This window comes from Elgaria multicarinata, chromosome 4 (assembly GCF_023053635.1).
Source record: "Elgaria multicarinata webbii isolate HBS135686 ecotype San Diego chromosome 4, rElgMul1.1.pri, whole genome shotgun sequence".
In the NCBI taxonomy this organism is placed as follows: domain Eukaryota; kingdom Metazoa; phylum Chordata; class Lepidosauria; order Squamata; family Anguidae; genus Elgaria; species Elgaria multicarinata.
The window spans coordinates 30,650,460-30,669,698 of record NC_086174.1 but is presented as its reverse complement, the minus strand read 5'-3'; the positions used below and the strand labels follow the sequence as shown (position 1 = coordinate 30,669,698).

The window sequence follows — 19,239 nt, the reverse complement described above, 5'->3', positions numbered from 1 at the left end:
CATTTAGGGGCTGTGGGGCCGGTTGCTTGACACACACAGCTCTGTCTTTCAACAGAGGGGATATGGCAGTGGCTGTCACTATAGTAACCTCCACATAACCCAGCCTATGCTGCCTAAGGCAATGGCCTCACTCTTCCTATTAGTATGGCCGGCCAGCCATGTTAATATTAGTTGGTATGTGGCTAATACACACAGTTTTAAAGATGTTTTAAAGAGCAGTTTAAATGGCACTAATGGCAGTTTGCAGGTCCTTTACATGACGTCATCACACACCAGGTCCTCCTCTGTGCTTTGCAATCATTATCACATGGTTTCCCACCCCCCACCCCAATGAGGGAAGTCTGGTATTTTTTAGAATGTTGCCTTGAACTTCAATTTGAGGAAAAGGTGGTGTTACCAAAATCTAAATCTAATCAATAAATACTCTTTACTGCTGAACTATGGTGACAGTTATTCAGTAGTGGTGCCTGTTTATAGTTAGGTGAACTGAAGGAAGTGATTTACTGTGTGATTGAGCAAGGCTTCAATAAGCAGATTTTGGGGGTGTAAGGTGAGTTCCCTAATTACTTGTTCATGGTTATCCAGTAAGTCATTGAACGCAAGCTAAACTGGAATTGGCATTCTTTAATTGAAACCAAAGAGTTCTTGCTAAGGGGATATCAGGTCTTGCTTTGGGAAGAACTAGAATCCTTTTAGCAACAGTCCAATAAATGGCATTGCTGCATCAGTTTGTAACAATGACGGTAAATAGTGCTGCATTTTATGGAACTGGTGCTACTCTCTCATACAGACAATGCACCATATTGACGTAGTTCTTTAGCTTCCTGCTTCTTAAGACTTCAGAAATTACCCACCCTTATCCTGTCCCCCTTCTGTTTACAGCTCTGCTATATGCAACGATTTTTGGTAATGTGACAACTATCTTCCAGCAAATGTATGCTAATACAAATAGATACCATGAAATGCTGAACAGTGTCCGGGACTTCCTGAAACTCTACCAAGTGCCCAAAGGCTTGAGTGAACGTGTGATGGACTATATTGTTTCTACCTGGTCGATGTCTAGGGGCATTGATACTGAAAAGGTAAGCGCTCTTGATATTGAGAACCTACCATCGTGGAGAACTGGAAGGATTTCCCAAGGAAACGGTGGGCTCAGAAATGTATGGAGCCCCAGTCACCCCACTCCCCAAAGACACTCCCCCCTAACCCCTTCCCTTCAGTCAGTGCTGTCAGAATAGGAAGAGAAGCAAAGGCAAGCGGTGAAAGAAGAGGGAGAGTTTGTTCCTCCCTACCTTTTCCTTTGGCCTATTGCTCTTCTTGATGTAGCCTGGGTATTATGGGAGTTGCAGTTCAGAACATAGGAAGCTGCCTTATGTCGAGTCACACCATTGGTCCATGTAGCCTAGTATTGTTGATTCTGACTGGGAGCGGCTCTACAGGTTTTCAGGCAGGATTCTTTCGTAGCTCTACCTGGAGATGGCAGGGATTGAACATGGGGTCTTCTGCATGCTCTACCACTGAGCTACGGCCCCTCCCTGGCAGAAGGACATGATTCAGCAGCCTTCTTGAAGCTAAGCAAGTTTGGATATGGTCAATATGTGGATGAGCGGCTACCATGAGCCCTATGAAAGCCACCTTCACTGTGTTCCATGTGTAACAAAGAAAGATAACCATACTTCTAGTAAAAAACACACGGGGGGATTATCAGGGTGGTGGTGGTTTCCCCCCACTCAGCAGTTGTTGGAGAATGCCAGAAAGTGTTGCAGGTTATTAAGTCACATCAGATGTACTTCCGCTTTGGTGAATTGGTTTAATAAATATGAAAAAAACCCATTCTGAACTGACCCATTCAGATCATAAGCAGTGGAACCTATCACCTGGGGTGGGGTGGAGGGAGTCTCACTGTTGATTGAAGAGGGTAACATAGATAAGATAGAATACCAGTCCATAAATTCTCAAGTCCAGTTCTCAAGGTCCACTGACTATACAACTTCAGGAACATTGCAATATGAATAAAACATGATGTGGCTTCTACATGCCTGCCTTGCTGTCAGTACTTGTTTGTGTAATGTCATACACCCCTCTAAGCACACATTTTGAAGGTGAATTTATCCCCTGAATCTATTATCCCTGTAATTTTATTTGACCTGCTTGATGTGATGCAACATGCCCAGAGAAGCTACAATAGTGAATGCTAAGTTAAGGATTTTTATTTTTCTATATTCATTTTGCATGTAGAGTCAAACAATCAAGCCATTAAAGAAATGATGATGAACCTTTTTGGCTAGATTATAACAAGCGTTTTGATGAAATGAAACAAATATTGTGCTTTATGATAATGTTATTTTATTGTCTTGTTTTATAATTGTTTGTTGCTTTATATTTTGTAAACTGCTTTGTATGTAACTTGTTGCAGAAAGTGAATCATCATCATCATCATCATCATCATCAGGGCTGACATCAAGGTTCAGCGTGGTTAGGCACCTGCCAAGGTCCTAATCCCCAGCAGGGCCCAACTGATAAGAGCCGCCTTGAGTTCCTCCTCCTCTTCACCATTGCGTCCTGCTTGCTCACCTGCCTCTCGACCCAGACAATGGCAGTGGTGAAATGGAGGACCAGTAGATGTAATTGCCTACTCGCTCACTAGCTCTCTGGTTATCAGGCAAGCAAGTGGCAGCAATGATGAGAAAAAAGAGGAGGAGCAGGAGGAGCTGGTGACAATGGTGATGAAACAGTAGGAAGGGGGCTCACTGAGGCCCTCCAAAGCCTGGAACTAGCACTGCTAATAATATTCATTGAGTTTATTTTGTAGATTTCATAGATAAGCTAAACATACTAGCCAAACTTAAATAAACAGAGAAAGCATTCAGGATACATAAAGGCAGATACCTTGTCCACGCATAACAACCATCCAGAGTATGGGTTGAGTATGAGTTGCTATGTGTGAACCTTGCACTATGGTTGAACTGTGGACAACCCAGAGTTCACAACTCAAAAACAAACCATGGGTTCTCTCTTGGGATTGCTTATGGTTAATAACCCATAGTTAAACCATAGTGCAGAGTTTGCATGATTCAAGAACATGATTCGCCGACAACCCATGCTCAACCCATACTTTGGGTTGTTATTACGTACAAACCAGGCCCACATTTGTTGAGATTATTTGGTTTATTTGTTGTTAAATTTGTGCCCCATCTTTCCAAAATGCAGGGGCAGGTAGGGTGACCAACTGTCAGGATTTCCCCGGATTTGGCCTGGTTTTTGTTCTTTCCATGGTGTCAGGGGGGATTTTCTATAATTTTCAATAATGTCCTGGAATGACACACCTTCCCCTTTAAGGCTGCCATTAGCATGGCAGGAGGGAATGACATGCTTTCTTGAGGCACGTCATTCCCCCACCCCGAGCTCCAATTGAGGTCTTAAAGGGGAAAGTGGGTCATTCGTGGACATTACAGAAAAGGCCCCAATTGGAGTGGATGGTGGTGGTGCAGAATGAAATCCTTTCCCCTCCTCCACTCCAATCAGGTTCTTTAAGGTGGCGGGGGAATAACGTACTTTCTGCAGGACTCAGAAAGCTGCTTCCCCCCCACACACACTAGGTGTCCTCTTTTTTGGTTTCCCAAATATGGTCACCCTAGGGGCAGGGGCACTTAGAGTGCAGCTGGTAAGACAAGTGCTTGCCTTCTCTCATGCCTATAGGTTCTCTCTGGGGCCATAGGTCAGTGTGATAGAGCACAAGCTTTGCATGGCGAAGATCCCAGGTTCGACCCCCAGCATCTCTGGGCAAGTTGAGGAAAGGAATCCCACCTCAAACCCTGGAGAGCCGCTGCTGCCAGTCAGTGTTGACAATACTGGGCTAGATGGGCCAATTGTCTGACTCAGTATAAGGCAGCTCCCTACATTCCTATGTTCCGATATTCACTACCAACTAATCATTTTCCTCGTACTGGGCTTACATCTGATTTACGAGTCCCAAATCCAGCTCCCTTGATTTCAGCGGGCGAGATTTAAGCATGTGCCAGATCTTCGTTGTATCCTACTCAATGAGAACAATTTGGGGATAAAATCATAATCATAGCTTGCAGGGCAGTCTATATATGTATGAGCTAAGGGTGTAATTTCTGCTACTGCTTAATAAGCAACACTGTGCTGTTGTAAATTAATTCATTTTGTAATGAAAAAAGCGTAAAGGAAATTGGGACTCCCCTGATTATACATACATTCAAAATCATTAAAGCATTTGTGCATGCACACTTTTAATTGAATATGCCTATTTAAGTATGTGATATGTACTCTGTTCTATTGATTTTTCTGCCTTAAAAACTTTTGCACATTATCCGAGTTGTTCAATATTCATCGGAGAATCTGGCTGGCTTAAAGAACTGATTTCCTTCTGGACTTGTAAAGCTATAGCCTGCCTTTATATTTAAGAGCTTTTAAATTTAATGTTATAGTGTGGGAAGTTCAGGGTCAAGCAGGTTTTTTGTTTTGTTTTTTAAACCTATCTCTTAATCTTTGAGATAATAACATTGACAGTAATTACTAGGAAAAGCATAGATAAGCTCCCCCCATTCTCAATGGGCTTTTTAATTATTAATATTCTTTTCTTTCTGCTCTCTAGGCATTTGGAGATGTTTCAGTTTATTCTATGAAACCAAAATATCTGTTTATCGGCATCATATTGTACAACACAGCATCTCTGCTCTTAGAGAGGGTACAAAGACTTGTATCCCATGTTAGTCCTATTTAGAGTAGATCTATTGAAATGGCTGGGAATTAAATTAGTCATGGCTGACTTAAATCCCATTCATTTCAATAGATCTACTCGAAGTAGGAGCAACATTGGATGCACCCCTTAGGGCCAGATCTACACCAAGCAGAATATAGCACTTTGAAAGCAGTTTTCAAAAACAGCCCTGGGTCTGAACAGTTGTCAATCCCTTTATAAAGCTGTAGTGTAGTTCCTGCCCACCATTCCAAAAGCAGAAGCCAATTAGCACAGGTTATTTATTTGTTTAAACTACTCACATACTGCTTGATATCATAAGATCTCTAAAAGAAATACATAAAATACAATATAAAAATGTAAAAAACAATAATAAATACGTTAAAATGTTACAAAAACAATAAAATAGAGTTGTACGGTTGTAAGCGAGGGAAAGCCTGAGTAAACAGGTGCATCTTCGAAAAGTGGCTAAAGTTCGTCACAGTTTCTGCCTCTTGGACCACGTGTGGGAGAGTGTTCCAGAGGGTAGGTGCCACTATCGAGAAAGCCTACTTAAGTGGTGTTACATGAATGTGGGACAACTAATAAGGATTGGTGTGGTGTATATAGGGGAGACCATTGACTAGGTAGTCCAGTTTTCAAGTAAGGAAATCAGTTCACTTAAGCAACAACAGGGAGGCATTATAAATAAATACGTGTTGAAGCCGCAATGGTCCCTGTTTATTATTTACTTTGCCCCCCCCCCCCCAACTGGCGTTTGGTCTGCAACCAAACAAAATATACAAGTTTAACAACAGTTCTCCATAAAAGCCATATGGCATACAAAACAATACCCCATGGATTGAATACAAAGAAATACATTCACATTGGCATATATTATATGAATTCTGTTATGTTCCAGGCAGCCCCTGAAGAAGGTGACCTAATAAGACACAATAAACAGACACTGCTGTGACTTTGTCACTTGTTTCTCTTTCCATTATCCCAACCACATTGGGGGCCAAAAGCGCAAAGAAACAAGAAGAGGAATTGAGCCCATAGCAGTCGACTCTCTCAAAGAAATCCAAAGTAAATTTCAACTACAGTTTTTCAAGACCAAATTGTATATCGTAAGAAGCATGCGTAGGGCGATGTAGCACACTCAGATGTCTTGTGCGCCGATACTTATTCTGGTAATGTTATCACAGGTTTTACAGATTTGCCCTAAGGATATGCGAGCAGACATCTGTGTCCATCTGAATCGGAAAGTTTTTAAAGAGCACCCCGCATTCAGATTGGCGAGCGACGGGTGCCTGCGAGCTCTTGCGATGGAATTTCAGACCGTGCACTGTGCTCCTGGGGATCTCATCTACCATGCTGGAGAGAGTGTGGACAATCTTTGCTTTGTGGTTTCGGGATCCTTGGAAGTTATCCAGGATGATGAAGTCGTGGCAATTTTGGGTAGGTTTTCCTGCTATGTGGTATCTTGGTGTTTACCTTTACATGTATGTTTTTCTGTGACAGGGTTGTGGAACCTTTGGACAAAATCTGATCCTCCCAGGGTCCCAATCCAACCCTCCAGGGTTCTCCATGGCAGGCTCATACGGGACTGTAAAAAATAAGCCAAAGGCAAGGGCGGAACCAAGGAATCTTCTGCAATAATATTATTAGTAAAAGGTTTATTAAAGTGCCAGGTGCCTATGTGTTTCGAATGAGGTTGCGTTCTTCCTCAGGGCTTTATAACGTTAGTGCAGTTATCTGCAGAAGCTGCTAGGCTTCCTTGGTTCCACCCTTGCCTTTGGCTTATTTTTTACTCCCCTATGGGGTTTTCCTTCTTTTCGTACTCATATGGGACTGGGCAGGCTCATATGGCAGAAGGCCTGGTTCCAAGCCATATAGGTCATAACCAGCACTTTGAATGCTGCCCAGTAACAGACTGGTAGCCACTGAAGCTGCTGTAACAAGGCACTTTACAATCATAAATAAAACTGATCTTATATATAATTCAAAGTTGGGGTTAGTTGGCCGGCTATCCCTTTTTGACTGGCTTCCCGTTGACCAATGAAATGTTCTTCACTGTAAAGCTTCCACAAATAACAATGGTTTTCACTATAATTCAAAGTTAGGAGTGTATTTCTGTCCATATTATTTTTAATTGTTCCATAACAATGTACTATAAAGTTTTATTTGTAATATTAAAAAATGTCAAATATAATTAAACAAACATAATTAATTGCAAACTGGAACAAAATGAAATGTGAACACAAAAAAGTCTCTGTACACCTTTATAAATTACAGGTGCAGGGTAAAGTACAATGATATGCCAGTAACATCGAGACACCTAGAGTTAAAAGTAACTCAGTCAAAGTTTAGATATTGCTTAGAAAGGAAGTTTCCAGCTGTTAAATTTAACAAAATAACAATTAAAAGACTCCGTACACCTTTAGTTAAGTTAAACTAAACTATCCTGCCATCGCAACCATGCCCCAACCGCCCTTGTCTCTTGGACTCTGGTGAATGTGTTTGGACTCGGCCAGCCAGGAGGGGAAGAGCTGGGACTGAACCGGCTGCCCCTCGTATGAGCGTGTGGGCACCCTGCTCCCTTTGCTGCTCCCTGTGCCAGCCAGCCAGCCTCCTGCCCTCCGAACATCCACTGGCAGGCTGGAGTCTGGCTTCGTTACTTAACAGGGCAGTATTCAGGAGGGCTAGCACTCTCGGCATGGCTTCAGGGGCAGATGTGAGGCCCACCATCAGGGTTCTTCTTGGGGACAGTCCACTCGTTTTAGGATGATCAGCCCAGCCTCCTTGAGGAACTTAAAGGTCGCCTGAGCATGTATAAGGGAAGGCAGTCTGCTAGATATCCTGCTCCCAAGTTGTTTAGGGCTTTGTATGACAATAACATAATCTTGGATGTGGCTCGGTAGCTCACAGCCACACAGTGCAGTTCTTTGAACACAGGTGTTACGTGAGCATAGAATCTCATGCTAGAGGCCTTCAAGGGCAGCTGGACAGCCATCTTTCAGGGATGCTTTAAGGGGGATTCCTGCATTGAGCAGGGGGTTGGACTCAATGGCCTAATAGGCCCCTTCCAACTCTACTATTCTATGATTCTATGAAACCTTTAGATTTGATTTTTCTCCACAAATAGGGTTTGCAGGGAACCAACTGGTTAAAACAATAATACATTGAATGCATTCAATCACCATTAAAAACAAAGCAATAATAGAATTGAAACAGCATCCAAGCCAATAGTCCCACTAACACATCAAAGACCTGCTTGAATAAAAAGGTATTTGCTGCTGAGGGAGCATATTTAGTCTCCCTCAGTAAGGAGTTAGTGATGCAAGTGAAGAAGTCCTGGTCCCCCCCCACCCCGTCCTAAGGTAGGGACTTGGTAATTCACGGGATGCCAGCCTGGACAAGTGCTTGGTGATGCACACTTTCCGGGGCCTCTGGAAAGTGAGCAATTCCCCTGACACACCATTAGTGGGGCTGGGGGAATTGCACACTTTCCCCAGGCCTTGGAAAGCATGCTTTGCCTTCCTCCCCCTCATGCCAACCAGGGCTTTAATGGCCCTCTTAATCCAAGATATGTGTGTGTGTGTGTGTGTGTGTGTGTGTGTGTGTGTGTGTGTAGAGAAATACAATTTTCCCAAGGCTGGAGAAATTGTGTATTTTCTCCCTCCACTACAGTAGAGGGAGAAAATACACAATTTTCACAGCCTTGGGGAAATTGAGTATCTCCCCCACCCTCCACTGTGTAATTTTTCTCCCTGACCTGCATCCTTGGCGTTGGGGCAAAAATCTGCCAGGGCCTGTGAGGGCCGGATATGAGGGTGTCCGCTGCCCTTGAAGCCCCAGGTGGATTTTTGCCCCAACACTATGTCTAGGGCTTTATATATAACCAGCAGATTGAATTGTACCTGGAAACAGACAGCTAGCCAGCAAAACTGTTATAACAAAGGCGTCACATGCTCCCCGTCACCAACTGCGGTCATCTGTCTTTCTACAGAATTCTGTACCAGATGAAGTTGCTGAACAGTTTTCAAAGGCAGCCTGATGTAGAGCATGTTACAATTGTCTGAACAGGATGTATCTAAGGCATGCATGACTGTGCCTAGCTCAGGCATCTATTATTATTTATTTATTTATTTATTTATTTATATAGCACCATCAGTGTACATGGTGCTGTACAGAGTAAAACAATAAAATAGCAAAACCCTGCCGCATAGGCTTACATTCATAATAGGAATCTCTAGGAATGGGCCCAGTTGGCACAGTAAACTCAGCTGTACAAATGCAGCACTGGCCACCACCAAGACCTGGGGCATTTCTACACCATGCCTTATCCTGGGGATCTCCCAGGGATCATCTCTGTGCATCCACATGACGCACAGGGGATCTTGGGGGCAGGGAGGGAAGATCCCTCCTTTTCACCTTTATAACCAGGATGGCATTTAGCCCAATTTTTCCTGTGGTCTCGGGATTGTCCCAAGACTGTGGGAGGTGTGGGTGGCCATCCCGGTATCATCCCGGCTCCTTGCGAGTAAATGCGAGGAGCCGGGAACTGGGCACAGGGCATGGAGCTCTTCAGGCATTCTGTGCCCATCGGGGGTGGGGGGACTGGGATTATGGGTTTTTTTTACCTTTTACTTTTCGCTGGAGTGTGAGTGCGCTCCAGCTCTTCATGTTTGAAAAAAAAATGGCCGCTGCGACGGGTGCGAAGCCTGGGATGTCATGCAGCCCATGTAGAATGAGGAGGAGGATCTCGCGATTAGCATATCGCAAGATCCTCCCCCTCCACTCCCCTGCTGTAGACATGCCCCTAGGTGACCAAGTTCAGGGATGAGTCCAAGAGTACACTCAAACTGTGAGACTTAGTCTTCATTCGGAGTAGACCCCCATCCAGCACAGGAGCTCCCTTTTGACTGACCAGGAGCACCTCTGTTTTGTCGGGATTCAGTTTTAGCTTCTTTGCCGTCATCCAGTGCATTACCAACATGAGGCAATTTAGAAGCTGAACACCTTCCTTGGATTTAGATGGAAAGGAGAGATAGAGTTGGGTGTCATCGGCATACTGATGGCACCAAACTCCAAAACTTCAGACAATCTCTCTCAGCAGATTTTATGACAGAGTTTAGTCCTGGCATCTCTTATTCTGATTTACTGGATAACACAATGGCTCTGTTCAGGCAACACACTAAACCATGATGCTTAAGTGTTTTACGATAAACATTATGTGTTAGCATGTCGTGTGAACCATCACTTAGCATGTTGTGTGGACCATCCCTAACCATGGTGGCTACATAACCACAGTTTGAACACACTCACTAACCACTTGCTGTAAAAAGGTTAGTGACCTAACCATGGCTTAGCGTGTTGTCTGAACAAACCCAATAGTTCATTACATGACATTTTCCAAAGGAAAAAGATTGGATCTGTAAGATTGTATATTGGTTCCCTTCCACTGGTGAAAGGACATACATATTGGGTTCAAACTATAACAGGGCAGCTTCATCTTAATGCAAGTGCGAATCTCTGCCCTGAAGCTGGTTCACATCAAGAAGAGGAGGGGGGCAAGAAAGAGGAATATAGCCGTGGTGTACGGCCACAGCTTCACAAACCATGGCTTATGGAGCTGTGGATGAACATCCATACATGGGCAGTAACGTGCATGAATTTTACATTCAGTATGCTATTCTGAAGCCTTAATAGGCTAAAATCTGAAAGTTCTATTTGGCCAATATCTAATAATCGGTGACATCATTTTTACAGCCATTCATGTGTTTTATTTCTTTTTTTAAAAATCATAAGAGAAATTTCTGTTCTGAAGATATAGAATGAAAAATATATGCAAGTTGGGTTGGTCTCTTCCCCCCCTTTTGTTTGTGTGATTTTGTGTATTGATTATTTGTATCTGCAGGGGAAATTTTCCACTGCAAGTGCTAATATGTAGATATTCATTGAAAGTAAAAGACCAATTTTTTCAGCTGTTTTCTGTCTGAGTCAGATATATTTGCAGTAATTTTTAAAACCCCAAATGTAGTTGTACAACACAGTATTTCCAGACATCCTTATTAGCAGAGATACATTAACGAACATTAAAATATAGTCTTGCAACCACCGTCTAAATCATTTAAAAATGCAGATCTGTTTTATTTTTAGTCCAAACGGGCAGCCTCACAGTGAGGGCACTAAACGCACAAAAGAGTGTGCACTTCAATGCCCTGAAAGCAAAACAAGAAGGAAAATACTGTGATAATCCGGTAGATGTAGATAAGACACAAGGCTGATTCATCCTTGAGGAGATGATACTCATCCCTTGATTCTGCCAGACTGTTTTGATGATAAGGTAAATTCTCGCAGAGATTTAATCTGGCCTGTGATCCTCCCGCTAGCCTTACAGCAGGCCAGCAATCTTAATCTTTTAGGACAAATGTAGCTATCACTTAAAAAGAAAATGTACAGTCAGGATACAGAACAGATTATAGCAAGACACCGCCCCCTCCACTTTTTTCCTTTCTTAAATTTTTGGGAGGGCAGCTGCCTTGCATTTTCTGAAGCTGCTTGTATCTGTGTGATTTATTTATTTATTTGTATCCTGCTTTCCCCCCAATACTGGGCCTTGGGCATGTAAAACACTGTTTGCATTCTGAGTTGGTACTGGGTTTTTTTTAGCCACCCTCTGAAAAGCATGTATAAATAATCAGGGCAGACTGAAGGGCCTGTGGACCTTATATGAAGCCACAATTTGGATACCTCCATCATGCTGGTGTGTTTCCCTTCCCCCCAAATGTGGTGCTGCTGCCATTGTCTTTTCATATAGCCATCCTGTGGATACCTCTGCTTTCGTTTGGACCATAATAATGTATTGACCAGCAAACATGACAACTAGGAGAGGACTAAGAGTATACCAAAGAGCAAATGCAATATAGCCGTTAGGGGACCAATTATGTATTGCCAAAAAAAGAGGAAATGTATCACTAAAAAAGAGGACAAGGAGATTTTGATAACACTTACATATATAAATGTGTAACTATAACTGCAGGTTTAGAAATAGTCATTACAAGACATCTTACCATAGTTGAGATGAGAAGACTGATTAGGTGACCTATGTCCCTGCTCAATCAGCTGTCCAGGTACTAACTGTTTATGAGCTACTGTAAGGCTCTTGCTGTCCCTTTTTATGGTTCTTTGACTTCAAAACAGACTTGGACTGGACAACCCATCAAACAGAGGACACCTTCAGATAGAGGACTGTCTTCTGTCACCTCTCCAAAACAGAGGACTGTCCTCTGTAAAGTAGAACACCTGGCCACTCTCACTACCACAAGATCTAGAGATGGCCATCAATTTGGATGGCTTTAAAAGGGGGTTGGATAAATTCCTGCAGGCGAAGGCTATCAATGGCTACTAGCCCTGATGGTTGTGTGTAGGGATGTGCTCCGCTTCTAATTGGACCGGCGAATTAGAAGCAGAGCGGGGGGCTTCGCCTGCCCTTAAGGCGGAGGCGAAGAGGATTGGGGGGCCGGCGGAGCATGGCGAAGAGGATCGAATTGAAGGCGGATCCTTCGCCTCGATCCAGAGCTCCACCGGAAAGGTAAGTGGGGCCCATGCGGTGACAGCGGCAGGGCCCGGTAAAACCCCCCCTCCTCTCCCTTACCTGTGTCCATCTTGCAGCCCAGACTTCCTGGTTGAACCGTGGGCTCAATTGAAGAAGCTGACGGACCGCGGACGGAGGCCGGTAAGGCCCCCCTCCCCCTTGGTCCCTTACCGGGCTCTGCCGCCGTTGCCGCACGGGCGGCGACGGTGGCAGGGCCCGGTAACCTCCCCCGCCTTCCTCTCCCGGCCTTACCTGGCGCCACACCCCTCCACTGCGGAGCTCCGATTCGGAGCCGGAGCTCCGCGGCGAAGAGGAGCGGAGTATGGGCGGAACGGCGCGGGGCGGAGTGGGGGGTCCGTGCACACCCCTAGTTGTGTGCTATCTCCAGTATTCGAGGAAGCAAGCCTGTGTGCACCAGTTGCTGGGGAACATGGGTGGGAGGGTGCTGTTGCACCATGTCCTGCTTGTTCATCCCTGGCCGATGACTGGTTGGCCACTGTGTGAACAGAGTGCTGGACTAGATGGACCCTTGATTTGATCCAGCATGGCACTTTTTATGTTCTTATGATGATATGGTGGATCACCAGTTGCAATATTGGGACAACACAAATAGGATTGCACCATTTATAGTGCCATCCTATGCATATCAGCTTAAGAGTAAGTCCAATTGAGTTTGATGGGGCTTACTCCCAGGTAATTGTTTATAGGATTTATTTATTCATTTAGTACATTTCTAATTAATGGCGACCTTAGCTGAACTACTGGGGCCAAAATAGATGTGATGTTGGATGTCTCATTAGGGAACATATCCATTTTATTTTCATAATTAATACCAGACACAGGATTAAGAATATAAGAAGTGCCATGCTGGATCAGACCAAGGGTCCATCTAGTCCAGCACCCTGTTCACACAGTGGCCAACCAGCCACCGGCCAGGGATGAACAAGCAGGACCTCCCACCTCACCCACTGTGTGAACAGAATGTTGGACTAGATGGATTCTTAGTCTGATCCGGAAAGGCTCTTCTTATGTTCTAATGTTCTTAAAGGACATCTAGTTGGGGCTCTGGTGAGTGGTAGGGAAGGAGGCTGGAGAGGCCTGGGGATACAGCATAAGCCATCCTCCCCAATCCCCTCCCCACCCACCAGCACTCCCACTTTCCCTCTTCTCTGGGGTCACTTTTGCAAGCTCACAGAGGGAGCCCACCTGGTCCTCTCCATGCCCGCTATTAGGGGGAGGGGATGCAGGCAAGGAGCTGGGATTCCTGGCTTTGACTTCAGAGAACTGTCTCCCACCTTGGATCCAGGAATCTGAAACATCCCATGGCCCCCTAGACTTGTTGCCTAAGTCAACTTTATTTTAGGATCCAAGCCTGATTCAGGATTTCCCCTCGCCCAGCAGCCCCCCCCCCCCGTAATCCATCCCACATTGTTCAGGAAGGTCCCAACTTCCTGAACAATGTGGGATTGGAGGTTGCTGCAGAGTGGAGAAGGGGCAGGGAAATGTTCCTTCCATGAACTTCCTAAAATTAACTTATCTTAGGAACCAGCTCAGTGTTTCTTGCTTGCTATGCTCATGGTTCTATGGAGACGAGCTGGTGAACCACATTAGAAATTGCCTCCCTTAACCATAAAGCATTATGAAAAAGGGGGATGATTATGGATGGGGTGTGAGCAGTTATGAAAGGCATGCATTTGTGACGCAAACCTGGCGGTTTTAATTTGTTTACTATCTCCAGCAGGGAGGGGAAGTTTCATTTATTTACTCTGATTAAGATAGCTCGTTGCACAGAAGGAAGGCACAGATTGTGTTGTCCTCAGACATTCACAGTCAGTTATTATTTACGAAGTCATAATCCCTGAAGATTTTTTTTAAAAAATCATGTTATTCCTATGGAAAACTTTGTCTCTCTTTCGTTCTGTAGGAGGAAGATGTTAAATGGCCCATTTACTCCGGGGAGAGAAAATCCTGCTGGTTTAATTTTATTTAATTGCAATCTTAAAGTATGCAGACAGGATTGTTCTTGTAAAGTTCCTCAGAAATGGCTTTGGGTTATTACTTTACTCAAAAGGACTTCATTTACATTGGGGTGCCAAAGGTGATTGTCTGATCTCAGTGGGATAGTTTCACAATGTGGCACCAGAATATGTAAACCATGCCCCAAAAATACAAAGGGGCGGAATTCATGAAAAATAGACTTGGCTACCACTGTGCCTGGGTTTCCAAGCACAGCAGTGAGTCCAAGAGTACTTCAAGTTTGTACGTGCCTGGTTAAATCTGAGTGAGTTGGGAAGCTGAGCTCCAGAAATGATGGATGCCTGTCTTTCTCAGCTTATATTTGAGAGCCAGTGTGGTGTAGTGGCTAAAGTGTTGGACTGGGAATCGGGAGATCCGGATTCTAGTCCCCATTCGGCCATGGAAACCCACTGGGTGACTTTGGGTCAGTCACAGACTCTCAGCCCAGCCTACCTCACAGGGTTGTTGTTGTGAGGAAAAAAATGGAGAGGAGGAGGATTATGTACGCCGCTTTGGGTTCCTTGGAGGAAAAAAGGTGGGATATATAAATGCAACAAACAAATATATAGAGAGGGACACTATGTGATACAGGTTGGGCTGGGGTCAAAGTCCAGGAGCCACATCTAAGGGGCACCCCAAATGACACCCACAAAATGGCAGGTGATGAGCACAGCAGGAGCAAACTCCATTTATTCTTATAGTGATTATAGTGCTAAGTTTTAAGCAATGAAGGCTGGAGGCTGCAATGTCAGTGGGGCAGTGAATTGGCTCCGGTTTAGGTCAGGACCAATTAAGTTCTGACTGGTTATAACTGAAACCTGGAGCGGATTCACCACCCCACTGACATTGGAGCCAGCAGCATCCACCAGTTTTGAGTTTAAATTGCAAAACTGCACATGCTCAGAGAATATCTTTTTAAATCAGGCTTGGCAGACAGTTTTGTTGTTCTAACCTGTTAGGAATCCAGAAGCAGTTTTAAAGCATGGAATGCTGGTTGGATGGGCGGAGAGAAATTTTAATTGTGTGTTTCACAACTGAAGTAATACACATGGCCCTCTAAAGTGCCCCCCTCAGAAGACCTTTAAGTCCAGGGTTTAAAATTATCTAGCTGCACCAACTGGGGACACTGGTGGCCATCTTTATTTCAGTCTGAATTCAAATTCAACCCGTTACACGGCATCCTGACCCTTAACCAGGCCAATCACCAAGTTTACAAATAGAGGTGATGATGCACTAAATAAAGGTGATTCAACTACATTGTTATTTTAAATAAAGATATTTTGCTAACATTTAATGGGGAAAGGTAGTCAGATATAAGGATTTGAGAAAATAAAAGATATAGAAAAGAAACTCCTACTTTGCAATTTGGTTATTATCTGTGGTTTATTTATTTATTTATTAAAAATATTTATATCCCGCTCTATATCACTAAGATCTCAGGGCGGCGTACAGATAAAAACATACAGTATAAAACAATAAATATACACAGTTAAAAACAAATTAAACCATGATCCAAGTTAAAACAATATAGAATTTAAAAGCAATAGATACAGTTAAAACAGTTAAAGCAATGTGCCAGTGAGTTTAACCATCAAAGACTTTGTTAAAAAGCCATGTTTTTACTTGGCGTCGAAATGAAATCAATGTTGGCGCCAATTGGGCCTCCAAGGGGAGGGCATTTCACAGTCGGGGTGCCACCACAGAGAAAGCCCTCTCCCTTGTCCCATCATAACGTATATGTTGCATTGATGGGATGCGGAGTTATTGTTTTGGCTAACGTAGTGTAGTCCAGTGGCATCTGGTGCCCTCTAGATGTTTGGACTACAACTCCCATCAGATTCATTGAGCATGGTCAACAATAAAGAATTATGGGAGTTGTAGGCCAAAATATCTGGCGGAAACCAGGTTGCCTTGCCCTGGTATAGTCTCTTATATGACATGAGAGAAAGTTTTTGAAACTTATTTACTGTATGTTAGATCAACTGGTCATTTAGTACTATAGATTCCTATCTTGTTGTATCCTTCTAGAAAATGATCATTTGAGAAGAGAGTTGCTTTTTCAGATTTGGTGGACAAAATATTCATGTTTATCAGAACTTTTTATTAAGATGCATACGATCGGCAGTATCCAATACTGCCACTCCACTCTTTTTATTAAGATGCCGTACAATTGGCGGTGTCCAATGCTGCCACTCCACTATTTTTATTAAGATGCCATACAATTGGCAGTGTCCAATGCTGCCACTCCACTCTTATTATTAAGATGCCATACAATTGGCGGTGTCCAATGCTGCCACTCCACTCTTTTTATTGAGATGCCGTACAATTGGCAGTGTCCAATGCTGCCACTCCACTCTTTTTATTAAGATGCCATACAATTGGCAGTAACTAATACTGCTAGTGGGACCACAGCTAGTGCAACAGGAAGAGAGTATTTCATAAAGCAACCCTGGAAACAATGGAAACGCACATTTCGGAATGGGGAGGCCAGCAGAGGTCTCTTCAGGAATCTGTGCTGACCTCTTGTCCCATTCCACAAATGAGTGTTTTGGCCCAATTTCTTTTGCTTCAAGATCCTTCCCATTGCGCGAGTGGTGGGTCCCATTAACATATTGGCAATGTTAGATACTGTCCAATGTCTAGTCACATGAAAGTGGAAGGGAAATTGGTTAGTTAGATTTGAATGAAATAAGAAAATGCCCTTTGAAAACCACACACAGAATTGTCTGAAAGGACAATTGTGATCTCATGGTGGTGGAGATTAGCTGCACCTCTTGAATTCAGATGAAATTACACATAAAGAAAATGGGTGGGAGATCAAATTCTCAGGAAGACTTTAATCCATTCTGCCAATTAAGATGTGAAGCCCAGTAAAATGAAAGGCACAAAAGCGATTGAATGCTATTAGGTAGTTAGATATTATTTTTGAAGTTCTAACAATAGGCTGGCAATCAAAATGCTGTTTTCTAATTAATTGTCCTACTTTGCACAAATTACTGTCACTACTTAATTAGCAAATTAAATATTAGTGTCTTGGCACGTGGTATTTTGAAAAAGTTTAGCAAAGGCAAGTTTTCTTGAGCGAACAATACAGGAAAAATATTCTTATATATACTCTTAGATTTAATTTATTTTGCTTATTATTACGTTTATATGCCACCTTTCCCCCATGTTGCAAGGAGCTCAAGGTGGCTTATATAGTCACAACAACCCTGTGAAGTAGGTTATGCTGGAAGTCTGTTACTGGCCCAAATTCACCCAGTGAGTTTCAAGGCCAAGTGGGGACTAGAATCAAATCTCCCAAGTCCAGCATTCCAACCACTACACCACATTGCCTCTCTTATTACTCACATTGATCTTAAATGCACTGATCTCAAATACATTGATTATGTCACTTATTGGAAGCAAATAAACATTTTAAATGGAATGAATTAATCACAATTACTAGTACTGCCGGGAGAGATTTGTCAACTTAATACTCTCTCTGAACCTAAGGCAGCCATAAAGACTAATCTAGGGTGACCATATTTGGGAAACCAAAAAAGAGGACACCTAGTGTGTGTGTGGGGAAGCAGCTTTCTGAGTCCTGCAGAAAGTACGTTATTCCCCCGCCACCTTAAAGAACCCGATTGGAGTGGAGGAGGGGAAAGGATTTCATTCTGCACCACCACCATCCACTCCAATTGGGGCCTTTTCTATAATGTCCACGAATGACCCACTTTCCCCTTTAAGACCTCAATTGGAGCTCGGGGTGGGGGAATGATGTGCCTCAAGAAAGCATGTCATTCCCTCCTGCCATGCTAATGGCAGCCTTAAAGGGGAAGGTGTGTCATTCCAGGACATTATTGAAAATTATAGAAAATCCCCCCTGACACCATGGAAAGAACAAAAACCAGGACAAATCCGGGGAAATCCTGACGGTCATCCTAGACTAATCTCTTCCAGCAGGGCCTACCCAGATGAATTCTAAACCTAAGTATTTTAAGATGGTGTGATTGTTATTTTAATGTTGTATTGGTTTTATATGCTCTTTTAACCAGTTTTATGTATTGTATTGTCGTATTTAATGTTGTTCCCTGCCTCGATCCAAAGGGAGAGGGGGGGGTAAGAAATAATAACAATAATAATAACAATAATAATAATTGATGCCATCCTATCAGGATGGCTGTTGGACTCTGAACTTGGAGGCTTACAGCCATCCAATGCAGAGTGGGAGCAGCAGCAAAAGGGTCCACTTCTCCCACTCTGTATTTTGACTAGACAGGCTTTTTCGCCCATCTGCCTGGGGTCCATTGAAGTGGAGGCCCAAGGATACATTGTAAGCCCACCTCCCCAGTCTCCTCCCTCCTCCACCTGTGGGCACATCCCCTTTCCCTCCTCTCTTCTCCGGGGTGGCAGCCGGCATGGTTCTCTCCATACTGGCTGCGAGTGGGGGAGAAGCTTGGATCCCTGGAATCCAAAATAACCCATGGGCCCCCAAACTCTGTCTAGGGGCCACAAGATTGCTCCCATCACCAAATATTTTGCAAGCTGCAGAACTCTCAACCCAATGCTGATCGTGAACACGGATTGACATTAATCGATTAACGCAGCTCTGTAGCATAACCAGTTCCAGCTTGAATAAATGGTGCATTTACTAACTGCCGTGAGATTGCCTGCTTGTCCAGGGCATACAAAGCTCTGCATACATGAAGAGTTATGAACTCTATGAGACATCCAGAATCCCTCCTTCCAAATAATTCCTCCCTCCAAATAATGTGTAACATTAAAGTTGTATGCCAAATAAAGGACATACATGCCCAGCAAGATAAGCAGGCTCAAACTCTTACCCCTTGAACAAGGCCTAGGTGACTGAACTTCCCTTAGCAGGATGGCTTTGTCCCTTCTCCACCAAGTGCAACACTGGCATTGCTAA

The 19,239-nt window shown here is 43.7% G+C and overlaps 1 protein-coding gene across 1 annotated transcript in view; it reads left to right on the top strand.

Moving 5' to 3' along the window:
* The window catches only part of KCNH1 (potassium voltage-gated channel subfamily H member 1), a 284,996-nt gene that overhangs the window by 126,560 nt on the left and 139,197 nt on the right, over positions 1-19,239 (top strand). The window contains exons 8-9 of the mRNA XM_063125565.1: positions 883-1,082; positions 5,914-6,166. Coding sequence (XP_062981635.1) covers positions 883-1,082; positions 5,914-6,166 — 453 coding nt within the window. The remainder of the gene's footprint in view (positions 1-882; positions 1,083-5,913; positions 6,167-19,239) is intronic.